This window comes from Lepisosteus platostomus, chromosome 11 (genome assembly GCF_059453375.1).
Source record: "Lepisosteus platostomus isolate fLepPlt1 chromosome 11, fLepPlt1.hap1, whole genome shotgun sequence".
NCBI classification, from domain to species: domain Eukaryota; kingdom Metazoa; phylum Chordata; class Actinopteri; order Semionotiformes; family Lepisosteidae; genus Lepisosteus; species Lepisosteus platostomus.
The window spans coordinates 45,807,389-45,827,098 of record NC_142621.1 but is presented as its reverse complement, the minus strand read 5'-3'; the positions used below and the strand labels follow the sequence as shown (position 1 = coordinate 45,827,098).

The window sequence follows — 19,710 nt, the reverse complement described above, 5'->3', positions numbered from 1 at the left end:
TATAAAAAACAACGAAAAAGCAGTTCAGTCAAGATTTTATATTTTATTATATCTTCTTTAAAGTAAAAAAAATATACATGAGAGATAGAACAGCTAGTTCGGTGTGATCTGGTGACCACAAAGACACTCTGGATGTACAGAACGGTATGTAGGTCTGAGATAAGCACACACTATGTGTTCTTGGCCTCTGACAAAAACACTTAAATTGTTTTCCCCCCAGAATGACAACAGAGTCATACAGCCCACCGATGGCGATTATCGAGGGGCAAACACAGTCAATATTTTGCTGTAAAGCACACTTACTAATTGTCGAGTATACACACATGAACTGGAGACCTAAATACGGTGGGGGGCTGATTTCAGTGAAACTGCTTTCAGAGAAAAAACCCACCAACAGACATACAAACTCACACACAATTAAAGCAGCATGAACACTGGTATGAAACAGGTACTTACGCAAAGGCTGAGTACTGCTGTTCAGCCAGTTCCATTTTTACCCAGTAACTAATCTCATAACACTGTGCTACATAGTGAGATACTATTTTAAAACAAATTTAACAATACATTTAAAGAATGAAAAAGGCTTGGATGCTTCTAAAGTCCAGCTGATTTTTTTTCTGAATGGGGACACAGGGGCTCAGATTGATCTGGGTGAGGAGAGACTGAAAAAAAAAATCTCACTTAAGATAAGAAAGTATTTTCCAAGATTAACCTCCCTCTTCCCAGGTCTTCTACATCCATAACAGCTAGTCACTGCTAATTCTGTGCTTTAGTTAAATACATGATGGTCCAGTGTGCACCTTCACTGTATTTTCCACAAACAATATAGAGAACGTGATATATTAGGTGAATAATTAAGCTGACAAATGAGTATTTCAAAAGCCATCTCTGTGGACACCACATGTAAATGCACCACTAAACACTGCTGCATTGCCTAAGCAAATAAAGATCTAAAAACTATTATACACCCTTATACTTTTTAAATACAGGCACTTCAGTTGCTGGTTCCCTCGTCAAACACATTTGAAGACTATGGTTTAAGCAGTCATATAAAGTATGTGCACACAAGATAATGATTTTGCTGAAAGACAGATTCAATTCTTAGCTGTACTCACTTCTTGTTAAACACCAGAAGCGTGTACGCTATGGTTATTCAGTTTAACAACCTAAAACCATATCTCTCCAATTCACAAACTTTGTGTTAAACTGAGGCTTTAGTTCCTCAGTAAATCCCTTGAGTAGGACAGAGCCTTTCAGAAAGCCTCCATCTTTATAATTTCCTATGAAACCATTTTGTTCATTTTCTGAAAAGAGTACGCCAACTGTAAATAAAAGGGCAAGCAACATTCCTTTAATGAAGTGGATTAGCTACTCAACATGTGTTTCCGTAAGAATGCAGTGTTAACAATGTTTTCAAGTGTAAACCTCTGTGAATTGTCTTGAATCAGGATCAACGTGTCTTGTGTTTTAACGGTGGGTGTATTTGTGTGTGCGCGGAACTGGAGTTGACCTCACAGGAAACATGCTGAAAAGCCAAGAGCAAAACCCCCAACTTCTGCCTGAACACAAAATACATTCATACTGTAGTTAACACTGCGTGCAACAGATAAATAAATAAGAGCTGTGCGTTGTGTAAGGCACACTGCATTTCTGTCTGAATGGAGAACTGATGCAGCTGTAATGTTTAAACTTTTTCTCTTTGCACGTGAACATGCAGTGACGTGCATAAGTGAATCGACATGTGCGCTTTCAGTGGAGAGCTGCAAGATAAAGGACAGCATGCAGAGAGCCGAGGAGCTGACCGACACCCTGTGGTGTCTTAGGTTTTGAGGTATAGGATATTCTCTACCAAGGGGTGGAGGCCAGGCCCAGTCTCCTGGACAGACGCCCTCAAATAATAAAGACTTGAAAACAGCAACAACAACAAAACCACCACAGGTGACTGACCGATCAGTGAATTCGTTTGGCAGATGAAAGTAACAACAGAAACTCCTGCGTCGCTTAGGGAGCAGCAAGTCAGGAATCATTCACAGCCCCGTGCTGGTCAGTCGGGCTGGTTGCTGGTCACCTCCCGCCTCAAGATTTACCAGCTGACATTTTTCCTCCCGAGTCTTTCACAACGGAGGAGCGGAGAGCCCGCTGGAGCGCGGGTCTCACCGGCCACCCCTGCTGCAGAATGTCAGTAACGTGGCCCGCCTGTCTGGGCCGGCGTAAGGAGAACAGGAGGCAGTGAGGCAGGGCACGAGGTGGTCTGGAAACAGATGTGCCTCTCCTCCCCTCTCCCCAGCTGCTCCCCTCAGTCCCGCCTTCCCTGCAGGAGGCGCAGGGAGTCGCAGAAGAGCTCGTACCAGAAGAAGGTGAACCCCGTAGACATGGCCGCCTTGATCAGGCTCGGGGAGAGGCCCTTAAAGAACCCCCGCAGGCCCTCCTCCTGGGCGATCTTCGCCATGCAGTCCACAAACCCCTGGTACGACCGCACCTTCGCAAACAACAGACACAGTTAACCCTCCTGAAACACCCCCCCGCAACGCTGATGAGGACATAGACTAGGTGAGGTTAAGATGGTTTGGCACTGCTGTTATACCCTTCAGCACACTTAGATTCCTCCACGTGCTCTCGATCTGTTTAGATCGGACCATGCAATGAAGAAGCACGGCACCTTCTGCACACAGAATGACAATGAATGGGCTGGAAACTCTTGAGTCATTTGTATCACTTGGGAGGACCTGCAGGTACTTCCTTTTCCTTCCTTACAACCGGCCAACCTCTCAATGACAAAGGCTCTGTCCCTGATCTGTTCGCAAGCACAGCGGCTGTCCAGCGAATTGCTTTTTAAAAAAAAACATCAGCCAAATAAATTGTCAATAATTACAACACCCGCTGCCCTGCTGAGGGAATGGCTGTCACGATTACTCGTGTTTTAGAGGAAAGGAAAGTTTAGTCGCAGTAGATGAACAGATACTCGGACAACATGAATTAGGGGGAGACGAGGAAAAGGAGGTGAGAGCTTACCTGTCCAAAGGGGATCCTGGCCTCCTCAAACCCCCGGACCTGCAGCCTCTTCTTGAAGAGGTCAAAAGGGTAGGTGATGGTCTTGCTGATCACCCCAGCACAGCCACCACACACGAGGTTACGAACATTATCTGAAATGAGAGAAAACCGAAGACACTCTGATGATGGGAGAAAAAAACAGTTCATTATTTTCCAGAGCAAGAACTATTCAATTCTCATGCAACCTGTCTTTTTAAGACATCCTCTCCTGAATGCTAGAACCATATCCTTCTGATAAGTCGCATCTGGACTTGTTTGACTGTCTCATGATGTATTTTACTTGGTTTATGCCTTTTCTTTCGATTAACGTGTCGACTAGGACTCATCTTCATCCACATCTCCCATGCTAATAAAGCACCAATTCAAGGTGCTTTATTAGCATGACCGATGGCTACAATCAGTGTTGCCAAAGCAAATGAAAGTCACTCATTCCCCAACCCCTTCAGCTGGAAGGGGGGATGGCTCCCCTCCTATTGGCCTGGAAAACCACGAGCCTGGCTCCCTTGCAGCTCTGGGCATGACCCCGTGACCCCTGACCCCTGACCTGTGGCGCTGGCATTGCTGTGCATGGCCCAAAGGTAGACGTGCTGTAAGATGTTGTAGAAGAAGAACTGCATCCCAGCGTAGGGGAAGACGGCGATCATGGTGGGCGTCAGGCCCCGGTAGAACGCAAGGACACCCTCAGTGCGATACATAGTGGACAGGGCATGCCTCAGGTTATGGTACACCTTCAAAACAACAAAACCCCAAGGTGAACTGGAACACAGCAGACAAAAGGTGCTTTAACTTAGCCTAAAGGCACACACGCCAATAACACAACATAGGTATGACCCATGCAAATGGTCAACATCAGAGGTAATAAATGAAGGTACAGGGGCCGAATCTATATGTGAATAAAAATGAAAGGATTAAATAACAAATAACAAAGCAGTATGGCCTGTTCTTTCTCCTGCTTTGGGAGGTATGAGCCCAGACACATCGTGACCAGCGAAGTGCTCTGTCTCCGGTGCCTCGGTCTGAGCCGTCAGCCCTCACCTTGGGCTCTCCCTGAGCTGCGAAACGCGTGCGGAGGGTGTCCAGGGGCTGGCAGGCCACAGTGGCCGAGCAGGCTGCGAGCCCCCCGCACACGAAGTGCACCCCTGCCGTCCTGCTGTTGTAGGGGGTGGCCTTGTGCACAAACTCCGTCAGGAACTCAAAACTGGCGAACTGAGGAAACAGGATAAAACGGGACAAACAGTCTCGGTCACCCTTCTTTCTCAATTCAGTAACTCACCATGTTTTGTTTAGTTTTTTTTTTCCACGTATAGCAGTGATATAATTGACACTATATGTCTGAACTTTCCACTGCAGAGGAAAAGGAGAATCTCAGCAAGGATAACAGGCAGCAAATGAGAAAGGAAATGAACAGAGTGAAGGAGAGAAAGGGGCACACAGTAGCTGGACACAGTGCAGAGCGGCCCAATCTGAGACCAGTTGTGTTGGTGTAGTGGAAATAATAATAATGAAATACAATTCCAGGTAATGGGGACTCTTCTCCACGACCACTGTGTGTTACCCCCACCTGGCAGCCATAGTGCACAAGTACTCTCCCCACACACCAGCTCTCAGTGGGGAGGAGAGCAGAGTGATGAAGCCAATTCATAGACAGGGATTAATAGCAGGCCATGATTGGTAAGGCTACACCCCTACTCTTTTCAAGAATCACCCTGGTATTTTTAATGACCACAGGGTGTCAGGACCTTGGTTTTACGTCTCATCTGAAGGACGGCACCTTTTTACAGTATAGTGTCCCCGTCGCTATACTGGGCCATTAGGACCCACATAGACCGCAGGGTGAGCGCCCCCTGCTGGCCCCACTAACACCTCTTCCAGCAGCAACCTTAGTTTTTCCCAGGAGGTCTCCCATCAGGCTCACACCTGCTGAGCTTCAGTGGGCTGCCAGCTGTGAGCTGCAGGGCGATATGGCTGCTGGTGTAAATGCATGTAAAACCAAAAACAGGAAGCATTACTTTACCCAAAAGGTTGCGGGAGTATGGAACAAGCTACCAAGCTATGAGGCTGAAGCCGAACCCTGGGTGTATTCAAAGAAAGGGCTGGATGAGATCTTCGGATTCATTAGCTAGTAACATCCAGGCAGGCTAGACGGGCGCAACAGCCTCCTCGTACCCGAACCTGTTCTCGTTTTCCCTTGAAACCTCCCAGAAGCAGAGGGAGGAGTGGAGGGAGAGAGGAAGAGCGGGGGGGCCCAGAGCCCCTGAAACGAGAGTGCGAGAAGGGACCTGTGACGGGGAGAAAGCAGGTGAGAGAGCACGGCAGCACACCTGCACGGCCCCGAAGCCGATGGAGAGGAGCTGGGCGGGGATGTGGCCCTTCCAGAAAGCCCGCAGGCCCTCCTCCGCGCGGATGCGCTGGCAGGCCTGCCACAGGCCGTGGTACTTCCCCTGGGGAGACCGCGCCGACACCTTCTCGATCTGCAGCTGCAAGACCGGGCACAGAGACAGCCATCGCTGAAAAAGCTCCCTTCGCGGCATCCCGAAATCTCAGACCTCGCCTTCAGCACTGCTCCGGGCCACTCAGTACCTACCTTCAAGGCAGAGCGATGGCAGTAACAAGGCAGAACCTTGAAGGGCTATTAAACTCCCTGAAATGTATTTACAAGTTTTACTGCCGGTAAAAATACTCATCTTTTCGGCTAATGTGATAGGAAAACCGGGCAGAGCCCTATATAAATGAGCGATTATCCTGCAAACTGATTCCCGGAGGAGAGTGTCTGTTAGACTGTGGGCATCTCTAACTGTGGCTGCTTGGCTGCCTTATTCTCTTTGCTTCCCTGTGGGTTGGGGTGGGGCCCAGTGACTCACTCACTCACTGACAACGCAAGCTCGTCCACTTGGGAAGAATCTCTTAATAGAGCAGTTAAGCATGACGAATGACTGAAATGGCAGAGTTCAGGACACGTTCCTTTCGAGCTTCACTGAGGAGCTGTTGCTCGAGCGCCCGAAGAGCCTCCTGCTACAAAACAAACTACTTGCAGGGTGCTGGTGCTTTCAAAGACGCTGCCTAATTGTTGCCGTCAGGAGATTTATACTTGGAATAAATCCAAATGAAATGTAAACGTTCATGTTTGGCATACTATTTTCATTGTGTACTTAAATCCTTTTTTTGGACTTTTGTAAAGCATGAAATGTTTTGTAGGCAGCACGGTGGCGCAGTAGTTAGCATTCCTGCCTCACAGCAGCGTTGGGGTCCTGGGTTCAATTACGGTGCTGCTATCTGCATGGAGTTTGTATGTTCTCGCCATGTTCACGTGGGTTCCCTCACAAAGACATGCTGGTAGGTTCAATGGTCTCTGGGGAAACCGGCCCTGGTGTGAGTGTGTTAACGTTTGCGCCTGTGTCTTTGCGTGCACTGTCATGGACTGGCGTCCCATCCAGGGTGTACCCTGCCTGACTCCCATTGCCTGCCAGGATAGGCTCCGGCTCCCCAAGTCCTGGATACATTCGTTAAAAAAAATGGATGAAGTGTTTTAATGGGGTGTGTAATGTAATGTTTCTTTATTAGCCCTATACAATTTCTTGCATTTGGAATTCGTCTTTTTCGCATACCCCAGCTTTTCTCCATGGAGACACAGACACACAGACAGGGAGAGAAGCTTGGGGTCAGAGCGCAGGGTCTGCCATTGTACGGCGCCCCTGGAGCAGCTGGGGTTAAGGGCCTTGCTCAGGGGCCCAACGGAGTAGGATTCCTCTGCCGGCCGCGGGATTTGAACCGGCAACCTTCCGGCCACAGGCGCAGATCCTGAGCCACAGAGCCACTGCTCCGCCCGTGATGTGCTGTACCGTGTTCCTGCCACCAAGACAAGTACAACCTTTGAAAAGATTGCACAAATCTCGCCGTCTTTGCCCTCCTCCTTGTACAACATCTGCAAGACAACGAACTGAAGCCCCCACAACAGCTGCCCACATGTCCTCAGAGCAAACCTGGAATCGGATTTTGACAACATCCAAGGGGCTGATCAGAGCTCTGGTCACCATGCCGGCCAGAGAACCGGCCAGCATCACCTCCTCTGTGGAGAGCGTCACTCCCTGCGCCCCAGGGTCATACCCCACCATAACTGCACGGGTCCCCTGAGAAAACACACAGACGCCTGACAGACACACACAACACAGGGACAAGGCACAGAAAGAGATTCCCATAAGGTTCAAAGTCAGTAAGCCGTAGAGAAAGACAAATGCATTTCGCAAACATACACCTCGACAGGTGTTTTTCTTACTGTAAAGCGCTTTGAGAAGCTACTTTCAAAAGCGGGATTTAAATTAAGGTGTGTTATTATGAGAAAGATCTTGACGGTAAATGGGTAAATCATATGGACAATGAATCCATCTACTGACAACAGGAGCTATGAAAGCGAAAAGAGAGCCAGACGAGCTGTCGTCAGTCGGTTTCAAAGGAGCACTTTAAGAAATGTGAGGACTAGGTCACAGCACATTGCCGTCCAGCGTGCGTTTGACATTGGCGGACACGACAGCCTGCTCTTGTATCAGACTCGCGAAATTACACAGCCAGCTGCCCCCGAACAAAGGCAAAAAACCTAACACTGCCTTGGCACGCATAAAAATCAGTTAAACTTCTTGTGCAGTTTAACACACTAGAATTGAGCGGATGCCGTAAACCACAAAGTCGGACTCACCTAAACCGCGGCGGCAGCTTCGGGAACATACGCAATTCAAACCCCGAACAATGCCAACTTCCTTTTAAAAATACATAAATAGTCAGATAAAACATAACCACCGTGAAGGACCGCTTAACGCTGGGACAGCGCTGGTTAAATGTGACATTACAGCACACGGCTACTCCTGTCCACCCCCCTCCTGCTTGGCGAGGTTCCGCCTTCCGTTTGACTGACAGCGCTGCTCGACCTCAGTACCCAATAGGATGGCTCGCTACCGAGGGCTTGTCAAGGCTCTCGGCCAATCGCAGCAGGCCAGGAGGGTGGTGCGCCGACGTCACGCAGGGTGGCCGGGAGCGAGGGAGAGCGGCGCATGCGCAGTTCGTCCCGACTCTAGGTCGGTGGAGTGTTCTGGCGGATGGGGGTAGAAATCGTCTAATTTATCAGGGAAAGGAATGTGGGAAGAAAAACAGATTGGGTAACACACGTCAGTTACCGGATTTATTTTTTTTAAAAGAGACCCTAAGGAAAAGTAATGAGTAATGAAAGGGAATAAATTGGGCAACGCAATACTTGACTGAGTTACTATCGTCCTACTCCCCACCTCACAACCTTCATCCGTCTAATTCTAGTTTCCTGTCTGTCCCCAAGCCTGTCTGCATAATATGGGTGAAATCTGGAAATCTATCCCCAGGGATATCAGAGAGCCACCTTCCCTGCGCACGTTCAAATACACACTCAAAACGTCTTCTTTAGAAGGGCTTTTAATGAACTGGTTCTCTTTATAATAATAATAATTTGCTCTCCCACTATATTCAAACCCTCATTGTAACGGTGTGACAGAGATATCCTCTCACTGTTTTATACTTTTCTTTGTTTAAAGCGCTTTGGGAAGCCACTTTTAAAGGCGCTATATACAATAAAATCTATTATTATTATTATTATTATTATTATTATTATTATTATTATTATTATTATTATTATTATTATTATTCCTGGAGACCTCTTTATGGCAGCTGCAGCATCTGCAGAGCTGGGAAACCTTGTTAAATCGTTGCTGGTAAGCCAGTAACCTGTGGATGTAGTTTAGTACTAAGGTAAACCCGCAGGCAGCTCGGGTCTAGAACAAGTCTGATTTCTCTTCTCTTGAGCTTTGATTCAATGACACACTATAGGATTCATAGGGCTTACAGGCGGGATTAAACGATGGGCCTGTCCCAGACGCAGCAGCAAAATAATTATGCAGGGTCACAACTGGAAAGTGAAAAGAAATTATTTTAGGACGGAGAAGAGGAAACGTTTCTCCTGGAAAAGGCGTCTCAGCAACGCGGTGGAGTCCGACATTCTGGGCACTTTAAAGAAAAGACGGGACGAAAATGGAAATTCACTTAGATGGTAAAATACCACACAAGCGAGATGCAGGGGCACCTTCCCCCGTCCTTTTCAACCCTTCGCATCCGTCCATCCTCTAACCCCTTCATCCAACAGGCGCAAGGCGGGATAGATCCGGGACGGGACGGCAGTCCATCACAGGGCAGTCACACTCGCACCAGGGCCAGTGTCCCAGCACGCCCGTCCCTGGAGTGTGGTTACTAAACTTTACTGGTCAAAAAAAAAATACCACCAGAGGGCGACAATTATTCACGTTCCCAGCATAACGCTTGTCCCGTTCAGTTTTTTTTAACGATTTCTGCTCGATTTTTAAAGCAAAATTGCGCAATTTTCACTCGAAAGGTGTTTACACCCTCCAGCCCGTGAATCGTATGATCGGAATTGTTGCATTTGTGCCTAAAAGCGATTTTAACGGTTTAAGGAATTTACTTTTCGATAGTTCTGAGTAGTTTAGACCGTGGAAGAAAGAGCGAGAACTGCTTTAAGACTTTTGTCCCATCTTTTTTTTTTTTTTTTGGACTGGTGGTAGCGAAGTGAACATCCCCTCTCCCTAGACGCACACACACACTCCCCAAATCTGGTCCATCCTCTTCCTGGATAATCCCAAGGGAATCGGTTTAGACAACAAAGAGGGCCGGTTGTTTCAGACCACAGTCACTCCCGGAGACTGTTGTTTAAGTGCAGCACATCTGGGCTTGCAGCTGTGGCTCGCTGTGTCGATGTCCAAGGGGAATGGGCGGAAAGAGTATTTTCTCTATTCTGCTGACCGAAATGATTTGGGTGTCAACTCGAGGCACCTCAGTGAGACGAGTAGCATAACAATGTTAGCACCCCTAACCCTGGATGTGCTGAAAACAGACGTGAGTAAACTCGCATACAGACGTGGATAGAAAACGATGGTATTTTGTTTTAAGAAAAAGAGATATGGCAGGGAATGTGCAGTTCAACCAAACGATGGACCACAATGCACCACAATGCCTCAGGAAGCATTTCTAATCGATGACACGGTTAAAATGCGAAATCTAATGCGTGATGTCTTGATGGAGTATGTTGCTCTTTATAAACAATGGTTAAGGTTTTAAGTTTAAGTACAAAAAATTATGAATTAGTCTGCCGGAACATGAAAAATTAAAATGGCAGTTATTGGCTACAGAAAAGGAAACTTACATCAGCTTGACATCACAAGCAAGGTAGCGTCACTGGGGAAGATTCCCACTGAAACCACTTGGAAGTCCTTGGGCAAGGGATTGGGGAGAGAACCACAGCATCTTGCAAAAATGGACAGAACATGCAGACTCCACACAGACACCTCCAGCTGGAAATAAAACCCGGGACCCTAGATGCATAGAGCTGACCAACACACTACCACGCTGCCAAGCCAAGGAATGAAGTCCATGTTCAAATTAGGAATAGACCGTGAAGAGCAGGAGAATGTGGACTTTTAATGTGTTGATCTAGGCACTAAAACACAAGGCATTTTAGTCTAGCATTATCTGTAGAATGAATGACCCATCTTGAATTGACAGAAATTGCAGCTTTGGTGTATGCATTTGCTAATAAAAGACTAATTGTGGACCCTTTTTTCAATTTATTAATTCCACATTCTGAAAAACAAAACTACAAATACCAGCCATAAAGCAGCATTTATCAATCCAAATTATAGGTAAGAAATTAGCCCAGCCACACAATCAAAACCGTAAAATGAGTAGTGAAGGCTACATAGCAGTTTTTATTATTCACAGTTATTCGCTACCTACTGAAATGCTGCATCAGAATTAAAGGGATGAGTACATTTTTTCATTTAAACTGATTTTTAATGTGTACATGAAATGTCTCTTGAGACTTTCTTATATACATCTCCAGTAGAAAGTCAACAATCACATGGTCTAGGTGTAATATGTCACTTTAGTTAACACAATTCAGGAGAAGATGACAAAAGACACAGTAATGAAAAAGAACAATTATGGACTTTTAAGTACGCCACAGGTTGTCACGTTTTAATAAAGGTTCATGAAGGAAGGCAGACTGACAAAAAATTACAACACCTTGAATCTTAAAGCCCAAGCAACATACAGAAGGGGAAGTAGTTCTGAATGTACAATCTAGCACTACACAAAGGGTTTTAAATTCTCGATTCTGAGTTTTGCAAAGGGGTCTGCAAGCTTGAGCACATGGAAAACAAATGAGCATCTCTCTCTAACATTCACGTCCACCCAGATTCCTCATTTAAGCCTGAGGTAACTTCTGGGATACATCACTGTCCACCGAGAGCAAATAATTTTGGTCAGGAGAAAAAAAAAGTACCATTTTTGAAAAGCGCCACACAATCTTTTAAGTTAAAAAAATAGCCCAGATTTCTGAATTTTACAAGAACCCTTTGATATTTTAAAAATTTTCTTTTAATTCCAAGTTGCATAACTACAGTTTTAAATGCTACATTGAACAGGGTAGAGTGGAGGGAAACACAGTCTTTAAATTGTTTGTAGGGATAAGTGCAAGGCAGTTCCAATCGAGAAAAAGCCAGCAGTTCGTCAAGCCCATTATGAATTCTAGGCAGTAACGGGAAAAACATTTAGTAGAATACAGCCTAATTCAAACCAGAGAAGCACTCAAAACAACTGGAAGCTTCCTTAAAGAAAAAGAGAGACAATTTAACCCAAGGCAGGGCAACAGTCCTTAGACATCTTCTCCTCAGTACCAGAAGTTTACTTAAAAAAACAAAAACAGATAAATCCTAGCCTCCCTTTGCACCATGGCAACCCTGACCGTGAGGTCCAAGACGTACACATGTTGTCACAGACATTGTCACATGCTGAAGTAACCCTTAAGAGCTCTCGGCCTCGAAGCACTACTCTAGTTCAGACCAATGAGCTCTTCTGTAACTGGTGCTAACCGATACCAAAATTCTCAGAATTAACATGCTGATTTTACTCTTACACTGTAGGGAATGTTTGCACATAAACAGGCTCTCTGACATCACAAAAAACATAAATGGGTAAAACACAGCAATTTGAGGAAAGAGTATTAATCCAAGTTGCTTTGGCTCAAGCTTTAAATTTAGATTGCTCACAATCTTCCCTTAGACAACCGAGGGATAAAGTACTAACTGCAAGGTTCTGATTTACCATAGAACCAAAATACCAAATGCACCAGTAACTAATTTATCAACAATTTAATAAATCCACTGCAGTCAGCTCTTTTTATGCGAGATACTTCAAATACCGAGCACCATCTCAGTACACTTTGCACTGAGTCATAACCCTTTATAGAAACAATGTGAAAAAATGCTGCACAGTGGGCAAGCGGTCTATGCACAAACACTGCAGGAATGTTAGATGATCATTTAAAATACTTTTCTATAATACAGGTACAGACAGAAAAGAATGCTGTGTTTTGCAATTCTCACAAACGCAAATCGTTGTCAATGAAAGAACGAAGAATACTGGAGGGACTTTAAAATGATGTGGACACAGGAACGTCCTTCATACGTGTATTTGTTTTTTACTATTATCACCACAGTTTTATGATTGCAATAACAAATATTGGATGCTTTTTTTTTTAGTTAAAATACAGACGACTCAGATTAAATTTCCTTAAAGACCATCGCGAAAACAGGAACAGCTCATGTGATGTACATATGGCTCAGGTGTATCTGAGAATAGTGACAAGGTTTTGCCTTGGTATCTTTAATGTTTAAAGTTACCAGCTGTAGAGGAACACGTTGGGTTTTTGTCTAACAAAAGTATGTACATTTTAACAAATGGAACACCTACAAAGAAATCAACAGTGACCTTATTGAAAGCACATACTTTAAAAAGTACACAGGTTTTGTCCGATTTCTTTATTCAGATTAGTCCAAATCAAGAGAATGTATTGACACCCCTGGCCTTAATTACGGTTATAGAGATAAACCATAAACAAACATATGGCCACACAAAATACACGAGTAACAACACAAGACTGTACTCTTTGCAGTAATGGATAAAAGTAACCGAGACCACTGTTTTGATGCAGCACCCCTTTAAATAAAAAAAAAAAATAGCTGCATTCAGAGTCACTGTGTTGCAGTTGGCTTTACAAGAGCTAGAGCCCTCTTGATACATTCAGATTTTAAACACCTAGAGATACAACTGTTTCTTCTCCATGCTCCACTTGTTGGAAAAAAAACAAAAGAGCCTACAGTCTTTTGATACTGCATGAAAAATACTCCTGTGCCACTAAGTGACATCTCTTGGACTAAAACACTATCAGTAAAAGTTCCTTTTTTATCATTTTATTTTATTAATTGCAAAAAAAAAAGAAAACATTAAGTATCATTAGGAAAGAGATGGCAAAACATTTAAATAATAAAAAGGTAAAGTCGCTGAAATAATTTTTCCATGATAATCAAAATGCAACAACTGGGAGAACAGGTTATTTACAACGGTGTCCTGACTGGGGAAATCACCTAGGAGGCCTGAAGACACAAACATAAGAGGGGAAAAATGGAAAAAGGCACTATCAAAGAGAGAAACGAAAGACAAAAAAAAGAAAAGTGCTCAACCGTACACCTTTTAAGACCAACACACACATTGATAAAACAATTCCATCTTAATCTGAAAGACCCCTTCTCCTTTGAAACTGTTCCAAAGCCAGCTCTATCCTGACTCTTTCCAAATAATTCTGTTTAAACCATATATATACACACACGTATGTGTACATATACATCTCATATCATTTAGTCTATAAAACCAATTGGCAACCAACTGCTTCACTTCTCTAAGCTTGTTTACTTTTTCCCAAGGCCCTGGGTCTCCCACATTCATACTCCTACAGCAAACAGCCGTAAAAAACATTTTCCAAATGGCGGGCAGCTTCTGAATGGACTGTACTTGTTTCAGATACCACCCCTCCTATGACGAAAGGCCTCTGCTGCCTTTCTGTAAGTATTCGGGGTACCTGCATCCTAATCCGTCTTACTTTTTGAAGGTTTAAGAGGGGAAGGAACAATTTAAAAGGGGATTGCTATACCTGAAGTATCATACTACATAGCATGAAAGCAGTCAGAGAGTCCAATTATAACCAATCAGACTGATCCCAGAGCTGCTACGGTTTTAACAAGATTAACACAAATCCAAACATAATTTACATTAGAAAAAACAAACTACGGTGAAAGAAACAGACAAACACAAAAAATATATATTCTTAAAAAAACAGATTTATATATACTTTAATTTAAAGAGTCCAAGGCCAATGTAAAAATGCTAATGGTCAAGTTTTGGTCTCTGACCTGGAGGAGACGTGGCGCCCCGCTGGCATCCAGTTCCTTTTAAAATTTGCGTCTGGCAATTTTTAAACAGCGTTAGGATTTTTCTTTTTTTGCGTGTGTGTGTTTAAAGTAACTAAAACATGCGCAAAAGAAGACAAAACAAAAAAACAAAGGAGACGGCAGAAGCAGCTGTGGGAACCTAGAGATAAAATAATTTGTCTTTTATTTTAACTTAGATTTTGGTGCTCTACACTTTTTTCTTTTTTATTGTTTTTCTTTATATATACTTTTATATTAATGACAGTTCCATCAAGACTGCAGCGTTCACTGTCAAGGCGAACATTCTCAGTATCAGATTGGTTTTTCTCAGCCACCCTGGGGTGGAGTCTGGGAATCACGCACACGCTCCTCTTTCTGTTTTTCCGCTTTCCGCTTTTGGGGAGAACTCCTCCGGGCTTTACATGTTCCGGTTGACGGGGGTGACGTAGTTGCGGGGGAACATCCCTGTCTGACTGTGACACGCTCCCTTCCACCAGTTGGGGTCGGAGTTGTCCAGCACCTGGATGAAATCCCCACGCCGGAACCCCAGCTCGCCGTCCTCCTGGGGGTCAAAGTCGAACAGCGCCTGCACGTATGTGGGGTGCTGGGGGGGTGGGGGAGGGAAAGTCAAAGGCAGGCTGGTCAGTAATATTCAAGAGAGACAGAGGGGTGACACATTACAGTGGCTTCTTAGCCTTCTGCTAGGGCTGTTGAACACAACGAGAAACCAGATGGCAGATAATCATTCATTTCCTGTCCTCTATAATACAAAGTAATGCATTCCATTATCTCAACAGGGCATGATTTAGTGAGTCTTAAATTATTTGCATCTGACCTGCTATTTTATTGCCTTTTGTGTCATCTTATCTTCCAGCTGTTCATATGATACTATTCTGCTTTAACTGCTATTTGTCTTGACAACGAGGATACCTTTCCTGGCACTGCAGGCAGCCAGGAAGTATACAGGGGAAGGAAATGAATGTTACACTGGACCTGCAGGGTCAGTGGGTTCAACACTATTACATTTCCCAAATGCATAGCTTTTTACTGTTTTCTTCTGGCACACTTTGTTAGGATTTCAAATAATGCAGAAATGACAACAACAACAAAAAAAGAACAAAAGATAAATGTCGACTGGAAAAAGTAGAAAACGTAACTGATGTGAACTACCACTTCTAATCGCCTTTCTATGCTTATCTTTAGATTTATTACTCGGTCATGTATTACGAGATGACTAGTTCTACAGAACAATGAAGAGCAATGTCACGCAGAATGAGACAGGAGTGTGTGAACAGCACAGAGGCCCTCCTCCTAGGCCATAGCTCAACAGTTACCCAAATTGAACCTGGTGGGCTTTACTGAGAGGTGAGAAGTTATGTTGGTGTGGCTAAGCGAAGGAATAGGTGTGAACGTTCAAGGTTTCGAACTCACCTGGGGGACTTGCTCTATGTCTCTCAGGAATATCTGCTGGTTCCGCGACACGGAGGTGGATCTGTGATAATCCACCAGCTCATTTAGGGAGTTGAACTTCACCACCCACAGGAAATACTTCCCTGCCCCATCACGGAGAACTTTGAAATGCTGCACGTCATTCCCAAACCTGGAAGCCAAACAGAGGGCAGTCAGGTGCTTCAAGTTCCTTCAGTTCCCTCCAGTTTCTGTGCACACAAAGAGAAAACTGGCAGTCACAACTGAAATAACTGTTTCTTCGTTAAATGACAGCGACCGGACAGGTCCTGCCTTGTGCAAAGCTGGCCGACGCTCTCCAGCTCTCACAGACTCTGCTGGCCCTGAGACCTCAGGGCTCATTCACACTTCACACAGTACAGGCGGCAAGTACGGCCATAGCAAGCAGTCTATGTTCTCACTAACGGGTGCATGTTGCTCCTTCTAAGAGAAAAAAGAAAGTGATGCATTGGAAGAAAACCACGCATCAAAGTTGCAGGTGTTTTGAAAGTTATTTCCTTTCTGACGTTTTTTTTCTATTTAATAATAATAATAATAATAATGTTTCTTTATTAGCCCTATACAATTTCTTGCATTAGGAATTCGTCTTTTCGCATACCCCAGCTTTTCTCCATGGAGACACAGACACACAGACAGGGAGAGAAGCTTGGGGTCAGAGCGCAGGGTCTGCCATTGTACGGCGCCCCTGGAGCAGTTAGGGTGAAGGGCCTTGCTCAGGGGCCCAACGGAGTAGGATTCCTCTGCCGGCCGCGGGATTTGAACCGGCAACCTTCCAGTCACAGGCGCAGATCCTGAGCCACAGAGCCACCGCTCTGCCCATTTAGAAACATACTGTACGTAAGGACATACGAGGCAATTTCTTACTCTTAATTTAATATAACAAAACATTACAAGAAGAAAAATGAGAAAATGAAAGATAAAACCGTAGAACTGTAAGACAGCAAGCGGGGATCGATTCTGAATTCTTATTCGTTGATGGGGACACAGCAAATAAGTTTGCTTTGGGGAAAAAAAAATCATCACTGCTCACACCAACTTCATCTAATGTGAAAACTCAGAGGGGATGATTACAAAGGGCAACAAATCAAACCAATACTTGCTTCACATCCGTATTAAAGAAAAAAATGCTTTTTTTAGTTATTGTACTTTCAAATAATGTTGTATAATTTGCTGTAAACACTCGCATGAATATCAAATAGGTCTCTTCAGCTTTCCTGAGCAAAAAGCAGAGGAGGGCCAGAGCATTTGATTAAACATGGATGGACTTTCAGACTATTTCAGACTGCAAGGGGCTTGAGCTAAATTCCCAGTGTTGACCAGAGCACCTCTGGATCAATTAAAATCATTTTTAATTATTAATGTGTTAATGGTCTATTGGAAAATTAGAAGTGGAAAAATGCTCTAGACTCCAAAGAATAATGTGGTCTTGAGTCATCCCTCTGAACAAGAATACATTACACAAGAACGACAACACACAGAAATAGCATAAATCTATTAATTTGTAAAATGGACTCAAAATGTGCTTTGTATGTATTAATAAAAAGTGGGCAGGACTGGTGTGAAATGGATTGGGAATTGGTAATTAACCTAACATTTTGTATGTGGATTCATACTTAATTCTATAACTCTTTTGACCAAGAAAAGGGAAGTGTTTTTTTTTATACAAACATTTTACAATTCTAAAAAAGGGAAATTCAGGGTTAGGGAGCCAGTGAACTGCACAAGCAGTTTTTTTTGGTAAAGGTATGTGGTAAAACGTCAAGTTAGAGGGACCTATGGGAAAGGGCTTCCAACAGGGGGCAGCAGAGTGATAAAAATGCCACCTTATGAAAAGACGGTCTTTGCATGTATAGAACAAGGCACATAAAATGGTAGAGAAAACTGGATTTTTACAGTGTTTAGATCTGCGACCAATACCTCCTTTCTACGGTACTGTATGGTTGTGACAGTACAGAATAACCCCATAAAATGTCAACGATAGCTCTGTAAAAAAAAAAATCTTGTCATCAGCTAGCTCACCTTTATCCGTTTCACAATTGACAGACTTCCCCTGCTGCATGACACAGTCATCTGTGGTCTGCTTTATTAAATTGACAATTTTCCATACTCGAAGTCGTGTGCCTGTAAATCAGCACTTCTGTCAATGGGTTTGACACAAGCTGCAGAGGCACCACAGCAGGTACGCTACAAGTGAAGACACTGGGGTGTTCCGTGGCTACCTTAAAATTCACCGGGTTTCGAAAAGAAGGGATGAGCTTTTCAACTGCACATTTTAAAGAAACTCCTCGACAAACCGGACAGTATCCGATTCCCCGTAGCCCGACGGTAACGTTCCGTCGGGTGGGGGAAACTGGGAGCTTGTTCCGACACCTACTTTACGGAGAGAGAGAAGTCCCCCGGCGCGCTCTCACTCTCCCGGATCAAGAAGGCCCCATCGTGCCTCTGTTTGTTCAGCATCTCCTCTGCCTTCGCCCGCGGTATTTTACCGAAGAACCACCTGTAAGGGAAGGTGGAGAGGGGGAAAAAAAAAAGAACAAGACCCTCAGTGATAAACAAGAAGTTAAGATCGAAGAGGGGCTCCTCTGCGGTGCTGGGAGGTCAGGCAAGGCAGCGAGCAGCACGCTCGGACTGGAAGGTGCCAGAGGTCAGATGAGATCAGGGTTAATAAAAGAGTATGCAAAAATGGAATCTTGGCTATTATGCATGGAAACGACAAATATATCTATCGTGAATTGACCAAGAGCTAATCCTCTTTGCATTTGTACCCTATCACGCTAGGTACAGTTCCTGGTCTGATAAAAAATGCTGGCTTTAAAAATTAACACGAAAGCCCTGTCTCAACTAGTTCTATTCAGAATGCTTACAGCCATCCAGTGGGTGACACAGCAAGTTATGGATTTTCAGGGTCAATGTGTTGACACCATTACACTCTAAACGAAAGCGTTAAAGGAGACCCTGCCACTCATGATTTGTTTCAAAGAACATGGCCTTTAAAAGACAAGTTAATATATATATAAAAAAAAACGTGAGAATTGAATGAACGTGGTTTAGTGGGGAAGAGTTCTTTTTAAAAAATGAATGCACTTATTCATACAACATGCATATTCCTTCTTTATTTCTGTGAGACTGACCTAAGAATTAGGCTTTGCTAGTCTTACAAGAAAATAAAAACCAACAGAAATAGGAAGTGTAAGTTCAGGCAGCAGGGGATACACTGATAGAAGAGTTCCTGACTTACAGCAAGTCGGCTACAGTGAAGTGAGCAGCTCAGTTATTTCAGATGATTACAACATGGCTTTAAAAGACTGACTTTCTGCTCCCCCTACTACATCAAGGTTGTGCGTGCCTGCTGGTTCTGCATACTTTATTGTTAGACCCAGGCTCACGGACAGGGGAATACTAACAAATGAGCATAGGCCTTTACTGAACTGCTAGCCTTGAGACATACAACAAAAGGCTAAACTGGTGAAGCAGCCAGCAAGCACAGGACTCCTTAACCCTGCGCTATGGGGCAGAGTCAGTGTAAGACAGCTGTGATAACTATGTTGACCCATAACTGGACTCAGTGCAGTGGAGGAATTCTATTTGCTTCTGATGCATTTATACTTCATCAGATATGAGAGTGGTTTGTATGAACCTTTGTATGCAGGAGGTGGCATTATTAGGCGGCTGTCTCACACTAACATGCAGGAAGCCTTTCCTGCTTTAAACAAAAATGGTTGTGGTTGTGACCTGGTGGTCACGATTATAAAACTTCTAATAGGAAGCACAGACTTTCTCTCTGGGCAAATTCCAGTTCATTTCATTATAGCACCTGCAGCACTTTACTACTGACAAGCATTTT

General features: G+C 44.2%; 2 protein-coding genes across 7 annotated transcripts in view; both read right to left on the bottom strand.

The window, feature by feature from the left end:
* Window positions 1–23: 23 nt before the first annotated feature.
* Window positions 24–7,947, bottom strand: slc25a19 (solute carrier family 25 member 19). 3 transcript variants are annotated; one of them, XM_088600027.1, is made up of 7 exons: window positions 7,742–7,947; window positions 7,032–7,198; window positions 5,373–5,528; window positions 4,087–4,257; window positions 3,596–3,779; window positions 3,013–3,143; window positions 24–2,479 (listed from the first exon to the last, which is right to left on the bottom strand). In XM_088600027.1, the coding sequence occupies exons 2-7, from the start codon at window positions 7,161–7,163 to the stop codon at window positions 2,297–2,299; spliced, it is 957 nt and encodes a 318-aa protein (XP_088456153.1). In that variant the 5' UTR covers window positions 7,164–7,198; window positions 7,742–7,947; the 3' UTR covers window positions 24–2,296. The 3 variants fall into 3 exon arrangements, with proteins under 3 accessions (XP_088456153.1, XP_088456154.1, XP_088456155.1); XM_088600028.1 differs by having other exon boundaries at window positions 7,032–7,178; XM_088600029.1 differs by lacking the exon at window positions 7,742–7,947 and having other exon boundaries at window positions 5,373–5,631; window positions 7,032–7,169.
* Window positions 7,948–10,904: 2,957 nt separating this feature from the next.
* grb2a (growth factor receptor-bound protein 2a) overlaps window positions 10,905–19,710 on the bottom strand; it is a 40,808-nt gene continuing 32,002 nt past the window's right edge. For all 4 annotated transcript variants that reach the window (XM_088600020.1, XM_088600023.1, XM_088600022.1 and 1 more), the window contains 3 exons: window positions 18,241–18,363; window positions 15,831–15,999; window positions 10,905–15,003 (listed from right to left, as the gene is read on the bottom strand). In XM_088600020.1, coding sequence (XP_088456146.1) covers window positions 14,818–15,003; window positions 15,831–15,999; window positions 18,241–18,363 — 478 coding nt within the window. In that variant the 3' untranslated portion in view covers window positions 10,905–14,817. The remainder of the gene's footprint in view (window positions 15,004–15,830; window positions 16,000–18,240; window positions 18,364–19,710) is intronic.